Below are 20,204 nucleotides of genomic sequence, written 5' to 3'. Positions count from 1 at the left end.
AAGCATCAAGGGTTTCACAATATAAGAAGGGTTCTCATATAATTCATGAGAGATGTGTTTCTGGCTATAAATGATTCAAAATCCTCCTCCGTCCTATTCCTGAACAAGGATGAAAGGTTATGCAAAGTTTTTATATTGAGTCACTTCCTCTGCCTCCTCCAAAAGAATCCTTTCAGAAGTTAAACGATATCTTTAATTGATTCATTTGGACTAACAAAGGTCCTAGATGAAGACTTGGCTTGTTGTACCTGCCATATCAAAGAGGGGGTTACAATTCTCTGATCTTAAACTGTATCACTGGTCTGCACAGGTGCGCTCAGCCACGCTCTATTTTTCCACTGAGACACCTGCAGCCTGGATAAAAAGTGAACAAAAAACAGTGACAAACCTTCAGTTTGATCTGCATCTATGCTCTGCAAGCTCAAAAAATAAAAAAAATAAAATTATATATATATATATAATTTTATTTTATTTTAAAGTTTCCACTTGACAGAAATGTGTTTTTGTTTGAGATTCCCGAGGTTCGCACGGTGTCATCCTCCTGAAAAGGAAACACCTTGTGGCGTCAGGTGAGCTGCAAAAGGTGCTGTCAGTCACATGACCCTGAGCCTCAGCAGGAAGTCTGACCCCTTCATAATAAAAGCATGTTCTTCACCTGCACTAATCAGGCTAAGAACACGCTGGGCTGGAGTCACGTGATCGACTTGTAGTTCAAACACAGCTGTTTCCTTTCCTGAGTTCTTATCACATCTCCTAAACACATTTCCTCCACCTCAGAACGTTTCTAACAAGGAAAAGTGCTTAGGAAAGGAGGTAGGAGACCACTGAGTGTATGTGAACGTGAAGGGCTTTTATTGTGAAATGCAGGGTAGGGAAAAGTTGTTCCGCACATGCGCGGTAGAGATCCTGCGTGAGCAGAGACTAGTCAGTTTAATAAGTTTGATGATTTGTTTAAAATACAGAACAAAAGTAAACAAAGTAGGACGGTAGGGCATCATGGCGGCTTTATGAACGGTAAGAGGCGGGAACACGGGGGCGACGGTCAGAGGGAGGACATCAACAGGAGGAGGACCGGAAGCTGTTTGAAAGCCGTGAGCGGGAGTTTGTCAGCAGGGGGAGAAACCGGCACCCGGAGCGAAGACATGGACCCCCTGCAGGAGCTCCTGGACCGGGTCAAGCCCAGCACCGAGGCGGTGAGTCCCAGTCTGACCCTGTTTGCCCGAACTGAGCGATAAATAACAGTCTACGTACACGCACAGCCCTGCGTACGTAGACTGTCTGCGTCATGACGTAAGGCAGAGCAGCAGCCAATCGCTGTTTCGAGCTAATTCTATAGCAGAAATCCACACAGAAAAGAGAATATAAGGATGTGAGCCTGTTTTACATTTATTATTGTGACCTCCGACCTGCTGCTTTGTTTCTTTAGGAGTCCCTGTGGTTAAAGAACATCTTCACCTCCATCTCTGAACACCTGAGTCCTGTGGTGTGTAGCTCCGCCCCCTCGCAGACAGGTGAGTTCCTGTTTGTTTGAAACAGCTGGCTGATAAATCAGCTGTACTTTAAATCCTTAATGACGATGTTCACTTATGAAACCAAATACTATTTAAACCATTATTTAAACAGTGAAAGCAGGGCTCACCTGCCCTCACAGGTGTCATCAGAGCAGTCCAGTGTGTAGATGTGAGTGTGGTTCAAAGGTCAGAGCCATGAAGGTGACCGACTGTCAGTGAGGAACAGGGAGGACTAAGAGTCTGAGGATGAAGAGCAGCTGCTTCCTCAGGTGGTCCCACCTGTTGACACACCAGCTCTGGTGTCCACTTCAGGTGTTCTCAGTGGGCGGGGCTTCAGTTGTTTATGTTTGTGTTTACCCTTTAAATGTTGTTTTCCCAGGTAACCACGGTGACCTCAGCCTCTTCGATCTGAGCATGTGTGCGGTGCAGGCGATCCAGCAGCAGATGTGTGTGGCCCACAGCTTACCTGTCAGCTACAGGTAACGCCCGCTGACATCATCGCTGTCGCAGGTCACGTGACCTGGCCTTACCGCTGTCCTCCCGTCTGTCCGCAGGCTGCTGTCCGTCTCCCAGCTCGTCTCCCAGCAGCACCTGGCCTGCGTCAGCAACCTGTCCTGGAGCACCAATCAGCAGAGAGCCTGGGCCAGGGAGGCGGAGCTCGCCGTGCCGGGTCAGAGGGCGCTGCCGAGGGTCAACCTGCTGCTGATTGGCTGTCTGAGAGAAGGCCCTGACGGAGAGTACAGGCTGACGGACGCCAGCGGCAGCGTCATGTGTGAGGTGAGTCAGAGGGGGAGGAGCCTAACCTTAACCCATGGTCCATCAGCTGGTTAGTTCTCAGGAGCTTCTTCACAGCAGCGTCACTAAACCGGATCTGGTCAGAACTGATGGTAACGAGGTCACAACAAACTGCAGGTGTTCATGTGCAACGTGAATGAAATCGAATTCCTCTTTAATTCAGCTCGTTCTCTGTGCAGGGACACAAGTGCTGATAGAGTCTGGTCATCACACGCTTCTCTGCTGATGTTTACATCAGCATGAAACAAGCAAACAAGCTCAACAGCTGACTTTCATTTCTGTAACTCAGAAACATCAGGACTTGTTAAATGTGAGCTGTGTTTATATGGATTCACTTAGCTGATCGATAAGTAAGGATGTAAAGACAGAGTCTGTCAGCAAGTGAGTAACTGTGCTGGCACAGACGTGATGACAGCAGAGCTTTATAAAGATGTGGAGCCTCCTCCTCACATAAAGTATACAGATAGCATCACCTGCAGTAACCTGACAGATTACAGTCAGACAGCTGCAGCAGGCTCAGTGTGGTCCTAGCATCACCGCACGGATTAATGACTCACAGTACTTGAAATGTGCAGTTCTCTTGTGTTCTTATTGCTATTTATTCTATTCTTCCCTTTTCTATACTCTGTATTTGTATATGTGTATATTTCTGCTCACCTTCTGTAACTTCTGTCGGTGCTGGGCTGTTGGAAACCGAATTTCCTGGAGGAACGCAGCCGAGGGATCAATAAAGTTTAATCTGATCTAATCTGATCTAATCTAATCTAATCTAATCTAATCTAATCTGATCTGATCTAATCTAATCTGATCTACTGCAGCTATAAAACAAACGGCATCACTGCAGATCAGAGCTGATGAAGCTGTCATCATCAGTACAGGCTTCCAGCATCCACCCAGGACACACTCCGCCTCTCTCTCACCCGCGTCTCTCTCTCTCCCTCATCCAGTGCCTGTCTCTCTCGCCCCGGTGGCTCGATCGTCCCGTTTTCCTCCCTCACTGGAACTACATCCCCCACAATGCATCGGGCCAGGAAGAGGCCGCAGGCTTCTTGGAGCTGATTGGCTCCCCTGTCCTGTTGTGTCCTGGTGCTGAGCAGGGATTGGCTGCTGCTCCTGGAAGGGTGGAGCTAAGCGGAGCGGTGGGAGTCGGAGAGGCCGGCAGGCTGCTGAGGCACAGGTGGGTCACATGACCTCTGAACTGCAGCGGAGTTTCTGAGCAGTGTGTGTGACAGATGTGTGTGTGTGTGCTCCAGGGTCAAAGGTCAGCGGCTGAGCGTGTTCGGAGAGGTGGGCTCAGTCTGCCCTCTGCTGGCCGTGGCAGGAACGACCTTCTTTTGCTTCACGCTGACGGATGAGTCGCGCTCGCTGCCCGTGCTCGTACAGGTACCAGCTCTCTGAGGATGATGATGGTGAGGAGGGACGATGAAGCTCAGTGTGTGTGTGTGTGTGTGCAGGACAGCAGCCGGCTCAGCTGGATCCAGCGTGTGTGTGTCGGGCAGAGCGTGTGTGTGACAGCTCTACGTGTGTGTGCGCTACGAGGCTGGAGAGGAAACAACATCCTGTGTGTGACGAAGCGCTCCGAGCTGCACGCCGACTACACGCACACACAGGAACACACACAGGAACACACACACTCTGAGTCCCTGCTGCCACAGCCTGCTGAGGACGACTGTGAGGAGGCGGAGCATGAGGAGGTGGAGCTGGACCAATCAGCTGTGAGGATAAAGCAATCCAAAGTCATCAGCTACCAGGTGAGAGCGCTCTGAGCTCTGATTGGCTACCACAGGTTTGTACCTATGTGCTGATTACTAAGCCTCCTCTGCTGTGATAGGGCACGGTGACTGAAGTTGTGAGTGAGGGGGCGGGGCTCTACGTGCTGGATGGGAAGGTGGGTCTGTGCGTGGCCTATCAGCCGGCGGCGAAGAGGAAGCTGAGGGCGGGAGACAGAGTGGAGGTGAGTCACATGATGTGACATCATCATGCCCGTTTGTGTTCGTGGCAGCCACGACTAATAAAGTTTGATGGTTCCTCCTCCTGCAGTTGCATCACGCCCACTTCCTGTACCGGCCCTGCCCGGACTTCCCTCCCAGCATGCTTTGCACCTGCCTGCGCTCCAGCCTGAGGGTGACGGCCTTCAGCAGGGCGGGAGGCTCGCCACCCGACAACCGCTGCCCGGGAGATGGGGCGTTACCACGGTTACTGCTGCAGAGAAACACAGATGTGTCCGATTACCTGTGGACCTGTCACCTAAGCTCGCAGCTGGCACACAGGTGAGGCTCCACCCACCACCACCTGTCCACAGTCAGAGACAGCAGAGCCTAACCTTTGTCCTCCTGTCCTCCGCTGGCTCTGGCTTGTTTCCTGGTCCTGGTTCTGGTCTTGGTCCTCAGTCTGGTCCAAGGTGTGTGGAGGCAGCAGTGTGTGTGCTTGCTGTCCTGGAGGCTGATGGAGACTCTGAGCAGAGCTGGAGGACGAGGACGCAGAGACATCTACGCTGAGATGCTGGACGAGCCTCACACCTGTCCTGTGACGCAGGTAGGTCCCACTCTCACCTGTCTTCCTTACAGGTGAGTGTGGAGCATGCTCAGTGTGCTCTGTGTCCCTGCAGTACAGCGTGTCCTCGGCGGTCCGGCAGTACCTCGGTGTGTCGGAGCTCCTGGAGTCCCTGCAGACTGGCTGCTGGTCTTCGGCCCCTCTGAGCTCTCTGCTGCCCCCTGATGGCTCCAACCTGACCTCCGCCCAGATCAACGGGTTCCTGTCCTGGTCTTGCAGGACTCTGTCCTCCGAGCCTCGGGGTGGAGACGCTGTCAGGTAAGGTGACAGCAGCTCCCACATGAAGTCATGTGATTACGTACCAATGGTTTTTGCCGGTTTGTGTGTCAGGCAGCGCCCCCTGCTGCTGGTCGGCGTGCTGGAGCTGCCGTCACAGACGTCTGAGTTCAAACACTCGATGCAGCTCAGAGACGCCGCGGGAGCTGCAGCCTGCGTGCTGACGGAGAGCAGCGAGGAGGAGGAGGGAGCGCAGAGGGCGGTCTTTAACAGCGCCTGGATCGGTACAATGCACGCACACAGACACACACACAGGGACACACAGCTTTATTCTTTAATGTGTGTGTGTGTGTGTGCTGCAGGTTGTCTGGTGGGTGTGGTGCAGTTCACCATGGTGACAGAGAGATTCCTCCAATCAGATTTCCCCTCCTACCAACACCTGGACCAGGACAGGTTCATCACACACAAACACTGCAGGTACACACACACACACAACCTGCAGCATGCTGACTGCTCATTGGTCCATTCTGTGATGTAGGAGGGCGTCTGATTGGTTCAGGGTGTGAGCTTCCTTCCTGGTTGTAAACATTATGAGTTAAATAAAGCTGGGTTCAATTCACAGGGTTTACCTGCAGTTCTCTCTGGACCACCTGCACATCCTGAGTCCATCTGTTGCCATGGAGACACACCTGAGACACAAGGGGGAGGAGCCAGGAGGGGATGTCACTGCCAGGAAGCAGACAGTAGAAGAAGAAGAAGAGACTGCTGGGAGTAAGAGGAGGAGAAGAGAAGAAGAAGAAGCCGACTCCGGCAACCCCTGGCCCTGTGTCTCCATGGTGATCAGGGTGGAGCAGAAGGAGGGTGTGTCCTGGAGGAATACAGGGGCGGAGGCAGAGGATCAGGAGGCAGGGCTGAGACTGTGCTTCTCAGTGAAAGCTGCTGTGATTGGTCCAGTGGTCAGCTGGAGGCGGGACCCAAAGAATGAGCCAATGACAGAGAAAGAAAGTGAACAAAAGCAGGAGAGAAAGGTGAGAGACGCACCTGTGTGTGTTTACCTGAGCTCACCTGGATACACAGTTACATGTGTGTGTGTGTGTGTGTGTGTGTGTGTGTGTGCGTGCAGGTGGTGCTGGTGTTCTCAGGTGTGTGTACGCGGTGGTTTCCTGTCCTCCAGCCTGGATGTTTCTACAGACTCATCGCCGCTAACACTCAGGTATCAACCCAGCTTTGATGATGTCACTAAGGGGCGTGGTCAGAGGTTGGCCTCATCGGTCTCTGCTCTCTGATATTAGTACACATGAACACGTTTTTCAGCTTTAACTGTAGTTGTTCACACACTGAGGTTAATTATGGAGTTCCACAGGGTTCAATGCTTGGACCAGTTCTGTTTACATTATACATGCTTCCCTTAGGCAGCATCATCAAAACACAGCTTACCTTTTTACTGCTATGCAGATGACTCCCACCATTCCTGTTTGTGGGGAGTTGATCTGACCTGAATCCTTGCAGCTGATTGGCCCATGTGTCTGTCAATCAGGATCCCAGTGTTCTGATTGGCTGTGGAGTTTCTGAGCGCAGTGGGGTGGATCTCCACGCTGAGTCAACCCTACAAGTCAGACGTGGTTGGAGATTCCACACTCTGACACGCCCACTGCTGCTGCCCACCTGCAGACAGGTAACACTCGGTTTGCTCCCCGTCTTCCTCCAGGACCCTTAAACTTTTTTTTTAGAGATTGACAGACCATGTGACTTTCACGCATTGCATTGTGGGTACAAGTGGCAACAAAATCAAAACACTGCATTGAGCGCTAGCATTTCCAGCACTTTGGGGTCCTTCGGGACTAAGTAAAGAATACAAATACAGGCCATTTACCGTTTATTTAGCTGTTGTTAAATATTTTATCTCCTGTACAGGCCAACACAATCTGTTTGTTGTTTCAGGTTGTAGTGTTACACAACATTTTCAGATCTAATATAAATAAAATGAGTGTTTCGTAATTCATTCAATTTATTGTCTTTATTTATAACTGGCATCATTGTTTCATTCTATTATAGAATCTTACAAGAAAGAGGCAACATTGTAAAAATCCATCATTATTAGCTGCTTCCTGAAAAACAAATCAACAATGCAAAGAAAAAAAACTTTGCTAACAACAAACTGGAAAACAGTTATTCATCACTTGCTTGCTTCAGTACAACCCTTGGGCACATATATGTGGACGTTTCTTGGCTGTTTCGATATCGCTCTCTCTCTTAACCAATCAGATCTGGCTGTGGTAGCAGCTTTAAACTCGGTATGACCCAGGCTGATAGAGGGGCCAGTCTGGATCACATTCCTGCATTTTGTTTCTGGTTTTCCTACAAAACACAACAAACATTAGCCCGCAAAGCCACAGTGAACAAAGCAGCATAGCAACGAATTCAATTCAAATCAATATAAGACTTATTTGTAACCTACATCATCAATCATGTTGTGATAAATTACGTAATAACTCCAACAGAAGACTTAATAATACAACACAGTTAATAATACAGCAGCTTCTTGCCATTTTTGTGTTTCTTTTTATTACTGTGTGACTGTTCGTGTGAAAGCCTGCGTGCGCTAGTACCGCTTGCCACTCGTTCCCACAATCCTTTGCGGTTTTACCCCTGAAGGACGTCACATTTTCCATCTCTATTCTCTGTGTTTTCAGGCCGTCCCACCCACAGTCTTGTCCGTCTCAGAGGTCTTAGACTGCAGGTAAACTGCTCGTCCCTCACTGAGTCGCCCCCTGTGGCCATCCGAGGAACTGCAGCTGCAGCCTGCTTTAAACTCTTACTGGTGTGTGTGTGTGTGTGTGTGTGTGTGTGTGTGTGTGTGTGTGTGTGTTTCAGCTCAGAGCTGGTGTGTTTTCAGGGTGTGGTGTCTGAAAGGATCAGTGTGAACAACAGGACCGCCCACTCTGGACACACACACTCAGGTACAAACACACAGGTGGTTTGTGTATCAGGCTTTTCTGCTGTGAAGTTGTAACATGGGGGTCTATGGAGGCGACTCACTGCTGCCTCTGCTGGACACTAGAGGAACTGCAGGCATCAGTGCTTCAGGTATGAGTCTCAGGTCTGACTGTTAGCTGAATGTGTGTGTGCAGGTGTGCGTCTCACTCTTTGTGACCAAGCTGGGAGGAGTCTGCAGGTGTACCTGGACTTAAGTCACACCCCCTACCCTGCTGGCCTGTTGCCGGGTAACACTCTGCTGTTGTCTGGTTTCCAGAGGAGGCTGTCCAGGTGAGACACACATAGACAGGCTTATAAAAGTTTGGACTCTTTATTTGGACTCATTTCCAACAATGTCAGCCCCAATAAAGTTCTGGATCATCTTGCATCAATAGGCTGCTGGTTTTCTTTACTGGTCTCAGGTGTTACCAGCAAAATAGTTGTTTGATCATCTGGAAATGTACCCAGATTTATTTATTTAGACGGAGATCTTGACCCCCCAATGTTCAATACAAAGTCACGCCCATGGTTACGTACCTGTGCGGTTTACCTGTGTGTGTGTTTCAGGACAGGAAGTGTGTACTGCACGTACTTACCTGTCAGCTCCATAACTGTGGTCTCCCTGGGAGACACCAGGTAAGTTTACAGGTAAAGTCTGGTTCACGTGTTTGTCGTGCTGTTGTTTATTTGTTTGTTTGGTTTCTATCAGCTCGGCCCAGCCTCCTCCTCCTGCTCCCATCATGCACCTGGGTGAGTGGGCTCTGAGCAGCAAGCAGAGGTGCGCTGTGGGACAGGTCAAAGGTCACGTGGTGTGTTTCCTGTTCCTGCAACTGCAGTGGAGCTGCTCGCTGTGTGGCAGCGTGTACACACAGGTACTGCATAAAATACACACAGTGTGTACAGGATGTGTTTAGTGTCAGTTTCTCGGGTGCAGTGAAAGTACTCAGAGTGCTTCATGTGTTGTTAGCGTGTTGGTGGCGTGTTAGTGTTGGTGCAGTAAGTAAAGTGTCGTTTTGGAGGAAACTGCTCACGATTTCAGGTGTGTGTGTTTACCTGTTGCTCTCTCTCTCTCAGGGCTGCAGCAGCTCTCAGTGTCACTCGACCTCGTCAGTGTTTCAGTCCAAAGCAAAGTAAGAGCAGCTTCCTGTTGAGCTCACCTGCTGATACGTGTTAATCACCTGGATGAGTCAGGTGACAGTCACATGATCAAACCATGTGGCTCTGCTCTTCCATCAGGCTGGTGATCGATGACGGGACAGGTGAGGCTCACGTCTGCTTCTCAGCTGCTCTGGTTCGTGCTCTGCTGGGATTGGCTGATGCTCAGTGGGAGGGGCTTCAGAGAGCTCTCAGGGTCAGAGGTCACATCAGAGTCTTCCCTCGTGGGCAGAGCCAGGTCAGTAGCACCTGTCAGGTGTATATGTTTACCTGTCACAGGTGAGTCACGTGCTCATCGTCGTCTTTAAACTTTATTTTGTCTTTAAAATTTAAGATGAGGCTTTAACTGTGAAAGGACACATCCTGTTTGCATCCTGGTAACAGCTCCGTCTGCTCACACCTTACTGCTGAACTGGTTTAGGGGCGTGGCCACTTCCACCTTTAAAAGTCTGTAGGTGTGACGGACCCACGCTGGGCTCACGTGAACAGGAGGGAGGGGCCTTACAGCCGTGTGTTTCAGCGAGACTCAGGTCGTGCCCCTGACTCCACCCACTCGACCTGATGAAACAGCAGGTGGTGTAGTTCTGAGGGTAATCAGGGCTGACTGTGAATGCCACACCTCCCACATGGAGGGTGGAGACCACAGGGGAGGGGCAGGACAGCGAGAGGCATTTAGGACTCGGGTCACACCAGGAGAACCCACAGGGCCCCTCCACCCACAGGTGGAGCTGTGTTAAAAGACCCTGCAGACTGAAACGTCCTGTGGTCAGAGGAGGTGAAACGAGAAGAAGATGCAGCTGCAACCCAAAGAACAGCGTCCACACAGTGAAGCACGGTGGGGACGCTGTGGGGGGGCCACCACAGAGAGAAACAGGCGTCCTGCAGGACGTTTCCACAGGGCCGAGCCGTGAGTCTGCAGAGACATAACCTCTGTGTCTGTCTCAGGTGTGTGACGGGGACGCTGACGACTTCCTCCTCCACTTCCTGTTGTGTCTGTGCAGCAGCGATGTCATGATTCGGCCGCTCAGCCTCACCTGCAGGAAACACACCAACCAGAGACCAGAAGGTAACCCCACCCTCACACACCACCCTCACCACCCTGACTGCAACCTTCAGTGTGTGTGTGTGTGTGTTTCAGAGGTGAGGTGGTTCACTCGAGGAGACAGAGAGTTCCTGACCAGACTGGCTCCTCCCCTTCAGCTCACCTGTCTGCACCTCCACCCTGACTGAGCTCCACCTGCTTCGTTCTGACTTCATCTGTTCTACGTGTTCGTACAAATAAAACTTTATTGTTCCTCCTGTCACATGGTATCTCACCTTCACTGACCCTGACGCTGGTGATCAGGGTCAGAGGTCACACGAAGCTCTCTGGGTTTAACAGGTCATGTGACCCTTCTACAGGAAGTGATCCCTGTGAGTGGCGCCCACATCGGAGACATTCTCAGATGGTGATTCATGAAACCTAATTGGTAAAACTAAACACTGAACGTGTTTCGGTTTGTTTACAGAGGTCAGACGGTGAAAGCTTCAGCCTGACCAGGAAAGAATCAGTCCTCTTTAAATCACACTTACTTTAAATGAATTCCTCCTCACCTTCATGTGTTTTGTATTATTGCATCTTATACTGAAAGAGTTCATCCATCGACACATTTGAATCCTGCAACATTTCACCGTGTCAGTTTGTCATGAATTGGACTATTTTAGGATTTCAGTTCATCTTTCCAATAAAGCTGGCAGCTCTGAAACAGCTGTTCTCTCTGAGGCTGTTTTGCATGTAAATAAAAGTGAAATAATTAAATGTTCTGTGAACAGACCGTCCAGTGGAGCTCCTCAGGGCTCTGTGCTTTCACCACTTTGTTTTCTATGCTAATGAGTGTCAGAGCACGTCAGCATCAGTCCTTCAACATGGTCACAGCCTCTGATGAAGGTGTTCAAATGTGGCTTTTAATCCAGGTTTACACTTAAACAGTCTCCATGAAACGGGCCTCTGCCCTCATTCATCCTGGAGATCACTCGTCTAAACCAACCAACATAAAGAACGTGATGTTTTCAAAGCGAACACGTACACACAGTTGTTATGGAGACGATTAAATTTAGGAGCGATGATTTGTGAAATCCTACATGTGTGTTCTAACATGCTTTAATGATGGCACGAGCTGACAATGAATAACATAAAGTTAATAGTTAATCTGCAACAAAACTTTTTCACCGCTTCAGTTTTTGGTCTTTTCCACATACGGTTGTTGTTGTCATGGAAACAGAAACCAATCGGGCCTTGGATGGACGTCGGGAGTTCTTAACAGCAGCTCGTTGTTCATTCTGATGTTGTTTTTTAATTATATTTTATATTTAATATCATATATTGGCCTTTTTCAGCTTTATCTGAAGGGCCACAGGTCAGACTCGACCTGGGCCTGCCGCTCTCAGCCTCACTCTGAGGAAGCCCACAGTCTCTCACAGTGGAAACTACACCGGGGGACCCCATCCTTGGGGTGGAGCCATTTTTGTTGTAGCGTGTTTTGGGGTTTAAAAGCCACAGAGACGCGGTCAGGGGCGGAGCGTGGGGGTGGCTTACTGGGCTTAAGCCCGGGTTGTTTTGTCAGAAGCCCGGGGTCTTTTGGAGTGTAATTTTTTCATAGTTAGATGCCTGGCTGACAACTGTATAAAACAAAAAGTACACACAATATTCGAAGCACATAGTGCACACTGTGGGAATTTACGACTGTGCGTGAATCCCCCCTGATATTGGTATGATCCGAGCTCAGGCACTAAGCGACTGAGCGAGGGGGCGGGGCAGCTGCTACCTGTCAGTGCGCTGTTGGAGAAACAGAGCCAGCCATACTAAGGAGAGCTTAAGTTTGAGCAGGTACCAAAGCAAATCATTCGTACCGTACAAATAATGTAAATATGACGGTGAACCACGAAAGATTGATATGAAACTGATCACTTGACCAATATTACGTTACTTGCTCTTCAAGTGAATCAACAAATGGCGAAATGAAAAGCCGAACAAATGCTATTTTTTAGAGTCTTAGCTTACGTGTGTTTATTTCATATTTTCAGTTCTTACCCTCCCCGACTAATTCGGTTTCAGTTATGTACTGAAATATAAGAATGGACATTAGAGGGTTCTTTCAAAGAAAAAACTCAGGTAAATGTTATTTTATATATTGTGCTTTGTATGTTGTTCAGTATATTTCTATGCAAAACAAGAGGGATTTCAGTACACAGCAGGATATTTACATTTGTAACCAGATATTTACATACACTTTATGGAGAAAACATAAAACATTTTTACTGTACAACATCAATTTAGAGTAAACTTTTGTTTTAGATAAATATTGAAATATCTTTTGAATTAGTTAAATGTCAGAATAAAGAGAGAGAGATCTGTCTATTTATTATCACTTTCACCAAATTTAGGAGTACATATACACTAAGTTTATTGTTAATTAATAAGAAAACTCCAGACGATTCCATTCTGAGCTGAAGAAGCTTCTGATAGGTTAGTAGAGTCCATGTGAGTAAACTGGTGGCACAGCTGTGGATGCATATAAGGCAAAACACAGAGCCTGTTTCTGTGACATGGGAAAATCAAGAGATGTCAACCAAAACACCAGGAAAAGAACTGTGGAGCTCCATAAGTGTGGCTCAGTTTGAATACAATTTGGTGCCATTTGCAATTAAGAAATACAGATAGTTTCTCTCTTTACTCTTAAAGTTAACAAATATGTTTTTTATATTTATCAATCTAAAAAAATAAACATTTAGTCTGATTTGATGTTACAATTAAAAAAGTGTTTGTTTTGATCTGAAGAGTTTGTAAATATCTGGTTTCAACTGTATATTTTATGATTGTCAGCACAAAGAGAGAGAGAGAGGAACAGAGAGAGAGAGGAGAATGAGGACAGAACAGATGAACAAGAGCAGGTGAGACACACATGTTAGTCAAATGGTCGTTTGCCAAAAGTATCACTGTATCATAGGTACTCATGTATCTCGTACCTAGTGTTTCTTTTTAGGTTTGCTATTTTTCAAATTCTATATTTATTAAGTTCTGCAGGCTTGTTTGCACAACAAGGCCAAAATAATTATATAAACTTTTCTCAATCTAAATATTGTACTTTGGTAGATTTAAAAAAACAAGTGCAGGTCTATGATGATTTTTAGTGCTACTATCATCTAGTTCTGATTCTGGTTCTGTCTTGGTTAAGTCCTCAGTAGTCCTGATTTTGAACTGTTGTAGTCCTGTTTTAATTCTGGATCAGTTCTGCATCTGGTTGAATTGGGGTTTAGTCCCTGTGTCTTGATACAGCCCCGACTTCGTTCTGTCTTGCTGCTTAATTAAAAAACTAGTTTAAGGTGTCCTGCATGTGTGATATATATATTTCCCTATATGAAGTCATTCTTTTTTGAACAAAACTCAAAACAGAGCCAATTAATCTTTCAGTCATTTCTAACCCCACCCCCCAAAAAAAAAAAAAAAAAATCCCACATGCATACTACCCTTTTGGGCTAAGCCCCGGGTGTTTCAAATGTCTGGCTCCGCCTCTGGACGCGGTGCTTAGGAAAAATGCATTTCAGCTGTGCTGATGCTCCTGACACGTTGGAACGTTGGGTTGTGTTGCGTGGTTGAGAGGAGGCGGCAAAACACCTAGCAGGCTAGTCGGAAGAACACACACCCACGCTGGTATCGGTAATCCACGGTGGTTCTTTAATACGCCTTCTTCAACAACCATATAAAAGCCCGGCTGAACGGCTGCGGCTCAACAACATAACGCCCAGCGTTCATACAACCCAAGCGTTGCAAACAAAACAAGAAGAAAACGTAAATCCGTCCCTCGTTAAGCAGAAGCGTGCAGGCACGTGTCCTCATAATCCCAGAGAGAGAGAGCAGCGGCACAAACTGATGACACCATCAACCCTCGACTTGGGTGTCTTAAAGGGACACCGCACCATAGTGGCTGTCACAACGTATAAGACTGGGGAAACCTGCATTCAGCTGGACCTGAAAAACACTATGTCCAGATAAACACAATCAACTTTTGGAGAAAAATAAAAGATTCTTCATCAGACTAACAACTAAAAACATGACACTTACCTTAACAGTGTGGGCTACATCAAATATATTCAAGACCGACAACAACACTTCTCACTGCTGCTAATTTTAACAAAACTAAACAAAAAGTAGAAAAAGGCAATTCACCAAGTCTTGAAAAGTAAAACTGAAAAATAGAAACACAGAATAAAGTAAAACATCCATCCAGATCTTTACCACCAACAACATAAAATCTATCTTGATTAAATGGCCCAATTCTCCAATAAATGAGCAATAATAAAGTAAGAAAAAATAAGACATTCAATTTATGGACGCTCAAATTAACAGAGCGACATTAAACGCACCTCATTGCCTGCCGTAGCGTTCTTCGCAGCTGCACTTCACCTCAAAGGTCGGTTAATACATCGGATTGAACTTAACCAAAGTCCAATTAAAGGAAAATAAATGTTTCTAACAAATACAATGAAGAAGATTAAAATAATTCACTGTCAGTTACTGTCGCTGTGAGTTTGACGAGGTCAGCTGCTTCATTTGGTTCTGCCTAAAGTTCTCTCAGTGATCCAGTGTTTATATGATAAGATACGTGTTTAATGCAGAGAGTTGGAATTACAAGTTGGTAAGAAGCTTTTTAACAAAGGTTTGATTTAAGCTTTAAGTTCAAAGGTGAAAGAAATTTCACGTTTGATGAAGGAAGATCAAGGCTAACAAGGACATAGGTCAAAGGTCAAAATAAGGTAAGGTGAGAAAATATAATAGATATATATAATCAATCAATAAGGTGAAAATATCAGATAAAAGGGTTTTTTGGTTATAAGGAATAAAGAGGTCAAAGGTCAAAACAAGAGACACTGGTAGAGACCTCAAATCATTGTTACTGAAGAAGGAGGAGTTCTTTAACAGTACGACATTGATAGAGTTTGTTTGTGTGTTTGAGAGTTCAGACTGAAAGGGAGCGCACAATCGTGTGTGTGTCTGCAGCTGTTGTGTTGTTGCTGCATCGTTGCCTCAGGGGGAAAGTTGTGTGTGTGTTATGCAGACTAGCAGAGACTGCAGCTGTCAGCAGCCACACACACTTTCTATTCTTCAAATCAAATCACAGTGAAACATGTTCACTGACAGCTCAGCTTCAGCATCGTCTTCATGCTGTGACTGCAGCCGTTCAACTCTGTTTGTCTTTAACCCAAATCATCACAACATGCAAATATAATCATCAAAATGATGTGACTGGAAGGATGCAGCAGTCTGTGCTCCACCTTTCTCCTCCACACCTGCAGGTGGAGAACATGGATGCATGAATCTCTACAGAGTTCTTTGAATATTATCCGTCTCATCAGTTTTCAGTGAACAAAACTCCTCACAGAGCCAAAATAAGCAGTTTGTATCCAACATAACTCAGCTGGACTCTGATGCTCCGTATAACAGCCACACATGAGTCTGGATTCACTCAAAGCATTGAACAAACTTTATTGGAAATGAAGCTTTTGGACATTTGTTCTCTGATATTTGCTCTTCAGCTCGAGTCTCCATCAGTGGGAACATTTCCTGATTCAACTTTTCTTCTGTTCAAATCAAACTCCATGAGAATCAAAGTGTGAATCAGAGTCCTGATGATCAGATTCTATAGAAACATGGAGACTGTAGAGGATTTACACTCAATATGTTCATTTGTTCCCTTCAAGAAAAATCAATCATTCATCCAATAAAATCAGTCGTTGATCAGTTTGATTGACAGGACAGATGATCAGAGGTGCAGAGTTTTTACCTCCATCATTGGTACAGGGATTGAAGTATGGGTGGAGTTTGTGAGTGAAGGAGCAGCCAGTAAAGGAGTAGATCAGAGCTGCAGCACCTACATCATAAAAGGAGACCAGACCCTCCTCATAATCCACAAACACCCCCACCTTCTCAGGACCAGGATGGAGACAGAGGGGGACGAGAGAGGAAGCACAAGCACTGTACTCATTTCTATTTCTCAGCCTCACAGTCCAGAAACCATCCTGAGGACTCCGTGTGATTTGTCCCTTCCTGTTGATCGACTCTGTGGCCACTCCTAAATCCCATTTAGTCTTTCCTTTAACCTGAACCTCAAAGTAAAATCTGCCTGAAGAGAAACTCTGCTCTCCTAAAACCATAACATAGTAAGAAAATCTCTCTGGGTTGTCTGGAAGATTCTTCCTCACATCACCATGATAAACTTGTTTTCCATCATCAGACAGGATGAGTTTAGGATGAGCTGTATCAGGATCCAGAGTCACATCCACCTCATGCTGCTGCACCCTCTGCAGCTCAGCCTCTAACAGCTTCTTCTTCATGGGTTTCCAGACTGTCTCCTCCAGCTGAGCCACAGCTCTCCCCACAGTCCCCTCATATGATGGTGGATGAACTCTGACCTCTGTCCAGTCCTTGCTGGGTGGAGCAGCTTTCAGGGAGGAGAAGCTTTGGAGGAGGTGGTCTTCAGAGCATGAGAGCTGCTCCACCTCAGAGCTTCTCTCCATCAGCTCAGAGATTTCCTGTTCCAGATCTTTGATGAGACCTTCAGCCTGTTTCTCTGTAGCTTCCTGTTTGTCTTCGATCTCCTTCATGAGCTCCTTCAGGCGTCTCTCAACAGACTCCATCAGAGCCGTGAGGACCTGAACACCTTCTGCTTTCTGTCTGTCTGCAGCATCTTTACTCATCTTCACCGACTCTGTGATCTCCTGAATCTTCAGTCGCCTCTTCTGGATCATCTGCTGAATCTCAGCCTCTGTCTTCTCCAGCTCTGCCTTCTTTCCTTCATATTCTTCTCTCAGAGGAACAAACTCGTGGTTCTTGTGGTCTAAAACAGAGCAGAGCATGCAGACACATGTCTGGTCGGTCTTACAGAACAGCTCCAGGAGTTTATCGTGCTTCGTGCACATCCTGCCTTCCAGGTTCTCCACAGCATCAACCAGCTGATGTCTTTTCAGACCTTTCAGTGTCAGATGAGGCTCCAGGTGAGTCTGACAGTAGGAGGTCTGACACACCAGGCAGGACTTCAGGGCCTTCAGTCTGGTTCCAGTGCAGACGTCACAGGGAACTTCTCCTGGTTTGGCAGCTTGTTGCTCTGAGCTGCTGCTGCTGGCTTTCTGCTGAGCTTCACGTCTGAACTGAGCAACCATCTCAGAGATGAAGGTGTTGACCCTCAGCTGAGGTCGAGTGTAGAAAGTCTCTTTACACATGGGACACTGACAGCTCTGATTCATGTCCCAGTGCTGACTGATGCAGGTTTTGCAGAAGTTGTGTCCACATGATGTAGTGACTGGATCAGTGAACACATCCAGACAGATGGAGCACAGAAACTGATCTTCAGATCGCAGATTGCTGGCAGCAGACATGTCTGCACTCTGAGGGAGAAAGAAAAGAAACATTTGATTCAAAATTCACTTTAAATTTCATTTTACAAAGAGAGAAACAAGCGTCAGTAGTCTGAGGAGCTTGGAGAGAAAAGCGTCTGGACTTCTTTGAGTTTCTTGAAGACGTTTCATCAGAGAAGCTCCTTCAGTTCTCAGAGTAACTGGTGGAGACCCAGCAACACACTCAGACACAAACTGGTTCATCCAAACACAAACCTAACATCGTAGTGTCTGCTGTACAGTGCAGCGTCCAGATGGACAGGATCAACGTTTGGGGATGAAGATAAATACAGTCGTTACAAAGATGTGAAATTGTTTCTCTGTTTTACAGAAGGTCCAAGATTCATCCAGATCATTTGTATACTTGAATAAATCAGTTTGTTGGATATTTTCCATCAATCACTGTGAAGTAAACTTCGACCTTGTTGGTGACTGAATACTTCTTATTGTACGTCCAGATCAACGAGCCATTAATATTAAACAGTGACTGTTCCAGTAGAGCTGACAGTGAGGAGGACGATGAATCACAAACCTCAGAAATGTGTTATTAACTGTTGATCCAGTATTTTAATGGCATTGATGAGAACATGTTTATTCAGAGGTGTCTGTATATTTGGTCCATTTGTGCGTCAGTAAAAACTGTCCTGTTTTCTCTCACAGATACTGGAACATCCTCACAAACTCAGGATGTGGAAGAAGATGAACTTTTCCAGTCACTCGCTGGGATACATCATTCATGTTATTCTGGATCCTCAGAAAACATTGATTTATTTTTGTGTTTCACATATTTGTTTGTCCAAATCAAAGATTGATGTTAGTAGAGAAGAAGCCACCATGATAAAGCCTGTGTGTGAAAACGAGATCAGTGGATTTGATCAAAATCCCATTTAAGGAGGAATTCTGTCCTCCAGTTTGTTTAAATAAGCTTTGGGATTAAACAGCATCATCTATGTTTGTGTCTGATGACATGTTTGATCCAGGTCAGCTTGAATATCACAGCTGATGTGTGGAACTCTGACATGTTTAAAGCCTGATTATCAGGATGATTCAAACACATCTGTCTAAATAATGAGATTCATGTTTCCACACAAAGTTATAAAGTGCAGCATCGACTGTTTTCTGAATGATTGAGGATCATCTGTGACTCTTACAGGATACACTAAGTCAGATAATCTTTGTAAAATGTGTGAATGACTTTTTGAAGTACTGACCAAAATCTGCTGGTTTACAGTGTCAAAGGCTTTATATCAATAAAGAATAAATAGGTGTTTTCACGTCTGTAATCCTTATGATCAATCAGATCCAGAATCAATCTAAGAGGAACAGGAAGTGATGAATAACCAGGAAGTGTGGAGTCAGTCTGAAGTCCAGAGCACAGCCTGAGTCCACAGTCCTGAGCAGAGCCACAGTGAGACTGAAGCAGCAGCTCGATGCTCCTACAGTGGATCTGTGGTTACATGAGCAGATTTCTATGGATCCAGTGTGACTGTGATGAGTCCTGATGAAGTGAACAGAGTGAAGATTTGTGTAGAAGCAGGAAGTGTGATCAGCTGCACTCACCACTGTTGCTGAGAGGAACCTGATGGACTCCAGTGAATCTTCTTTTAGAGACAAACAGGACTCGACTGCAGCTCTGCTGCTGCTCTCTCACACTGTCACTTCTGCAAAATGACGTTGAGCTTCTTGTTTTTCAGCTGTTGCTCCGCCTCTTCCTGCCTCTCCCTTTACAGGAATCAGCCGGTCTGTACTCAGTGACTGTGTGCAGCGGGTGGGAGGAGTGAGGAGTGGTGTGTGGGTTCACACAGTAATGACGGCCTCAGGTGATCAGGAGAAACTCACCTGGATTTCCTTTTTCCACAGCAGACTGAGAGCTTCAGGTGGACCCTGAAGGAGGTCTCAGACACAGGTGGTAAAAGTACACACAGTCTGTACTGAAGTAGAAGTACTACTGTTAAAAATACTCCAAGTACTAATTCAACTTCTTTACTCAAGTAAAAGTAAAAAGTACTGGCTGTGAAATGAGAGTAAAAAGAGCTGATTGAAGAACATTTCTAACACGTGTTTATACAAAGCTAACTGAACCATGTGCTGCATCAACGTGATAATAAAATAATATTATTCACTTTGTTTCTAATAAATATTCCCAGCTTGAATCAGACAAGTTGAACATGAGCAGAGAAAAAGAAGCAAATCCAAATATTCCTGTGTTCAGTTTTCTCCATTTACAGGCCGACTGTGCCTCTAAACAGGAACATGAGCAGGAAGAGGCTGAAGTGGATTCAGCAGGTGGAGGATGCCTAACATCAGCTGGAAAGATTTACTGTGACGTTTGTTTGCTGTTTTCGCCTCGTGCACGAGAACATCACCAGATAAACTCCAGACAGTTTTTAATATTTCACTGTTCAAGAGCAAAAAGACTGACGGACTGTGTTTAAGGCCACCTCACAAATGTCACACATGAAATATTCAGTGTTTATTTGCTGGTTTGTTGGCAGCAGCTCCTTAAAGTCTGTCACACATCTGTTTGACCGTCTCCAGTTAATCTGAGACACCAGTTAATCTGCAACA

The 20,204-nt window shown here is 46.4% G+C and overlaps 2 protein-coding genes across 3 annotated transcripts; one reads left to right on the top strand and one right to left on the bottom strand.

The window, feature by feature from the left end:
- The first annotated feature begins 854 nt into the window (after nt 1–854).
- LOC146578044 (CST complex subunit CTC1-like) lies at nt 855–18,882 on the top strand. Its single transcript, XM_085257059.1, has 25 exons — nt 855–1,193; nt 1,427–1,511; nt 1,891–1,990; nt 2,066–2,288; nt 3,254–3,483; nt 3,560–3,689; nt 3,761–4,057; nt 4,138–4,260; nt 4,347–4,576; nt 4,697–4,841; nt 4,915–5,117; nt 5,190–5,359; nt 5,438–5,552; nt 5,698–6,103; nt 6,199–6,288; nt 6,613–6,750; nt 7,769–7,815; nt 7,950–8,035; nt 8,207–8,342; nt 8,619–8,687; nt 8,761–8,923; nt 9,126–9,181; nt 9,288–9,444; nt 10,152–10,272; nt 18,297–18,882. The coding sequence occupies exons 1-25, from the start codon at nt 1,008–1,010 to the stop codon at nt 18,446–18,448; spliced, it is 3,858 nt and encodes a 1,285-aa protein (XP_085113185.1). The 5' UTR covers nt 855–1,007; the 3' UTR covers nt 18,449–18,882.
- LOC146578043 (E3 ubiquitin-protein ligase TRIM21-like) lies at nt 15,713–19,320 on the bottom strand. Of its 2 annotated transcripts, none has more exons than XM_085256564.1 (2): nt 19,197–19,320; nt 15,713–17,627 (listed from the first exon to the last, which is right to left on the bottom strand). In XM_085256564.1, exon 2 carries the CDS (start codon nt 17,616–17,618, stop codon nt 15,954–15,956), a length of 1,665 nt encoding a protein of 554 aa, XP_085112690.1. In that variant the 5' UTR covers nt 17,619–17,627; nt 19,197–19,320; the 3' UTR covers nt 15,713–15,953. The 2 variants fall into 2 exon arrangements, with proteins under 2 accessions (XP_085112690.1, XP_085112700.1); XM_085256574.1 differs by having other exon boundaries at nt 19,216–19,275.
- Between the last annotated feature and the right edge of the window lie 884 nt (nt 19,321–20,204).

The sequence above is a fragment of the Mchenga conophoros genome, linkage group LG3 (assembly GCF_057382185.1).
Source record: "Mchenga conophoros isolate Kocher_MC1m ecotype Shallow Benthic linkage group LG3, M_conophoros_male_GT1.1, whole genome shotgun sequence".
NCBI classification, from domain to species: Eukaryota; Metazoa; Chordata; class Actinopteri; order Cichliformes; family Cichlidae; genus Mchenga; species Mchenga conophoros.
This window is presented reverse-complemented; position numbering and strand designations above follow the sequence as displayed.

Bases quoted from the DNA above. Each gene is read 5' to 3' on its own strand.
- LOC146578044 (XM_085257059.1), top strand. From the start codon at position 1,008: ATGAACGGTAAGAGGCGGGAACACGGGGGCGACGGTCAGAGGGAGGAC. The intron at 5,553-5,697 runs GTACACACACAC...TTCAATTCACAG, and splicing joins ATCACACACAAACACTGCAG to GGTTTACCTGCAGTTCTCTC. The intron at 10,273-18,296 runs GTAACCCCACCC...TTTCTCTCACAG, and splicing joins CACCAACCAGAGACCAGAAG to ATACTGGAACATCCTCACAA.
- LOC146578043 (XM_085256564.1), bottom strand. From the start codon at position 17,618: ATGTCTGCTGCCAGCAATCTGCGATCTGAAGATCAGTTTCTGTGCTCC.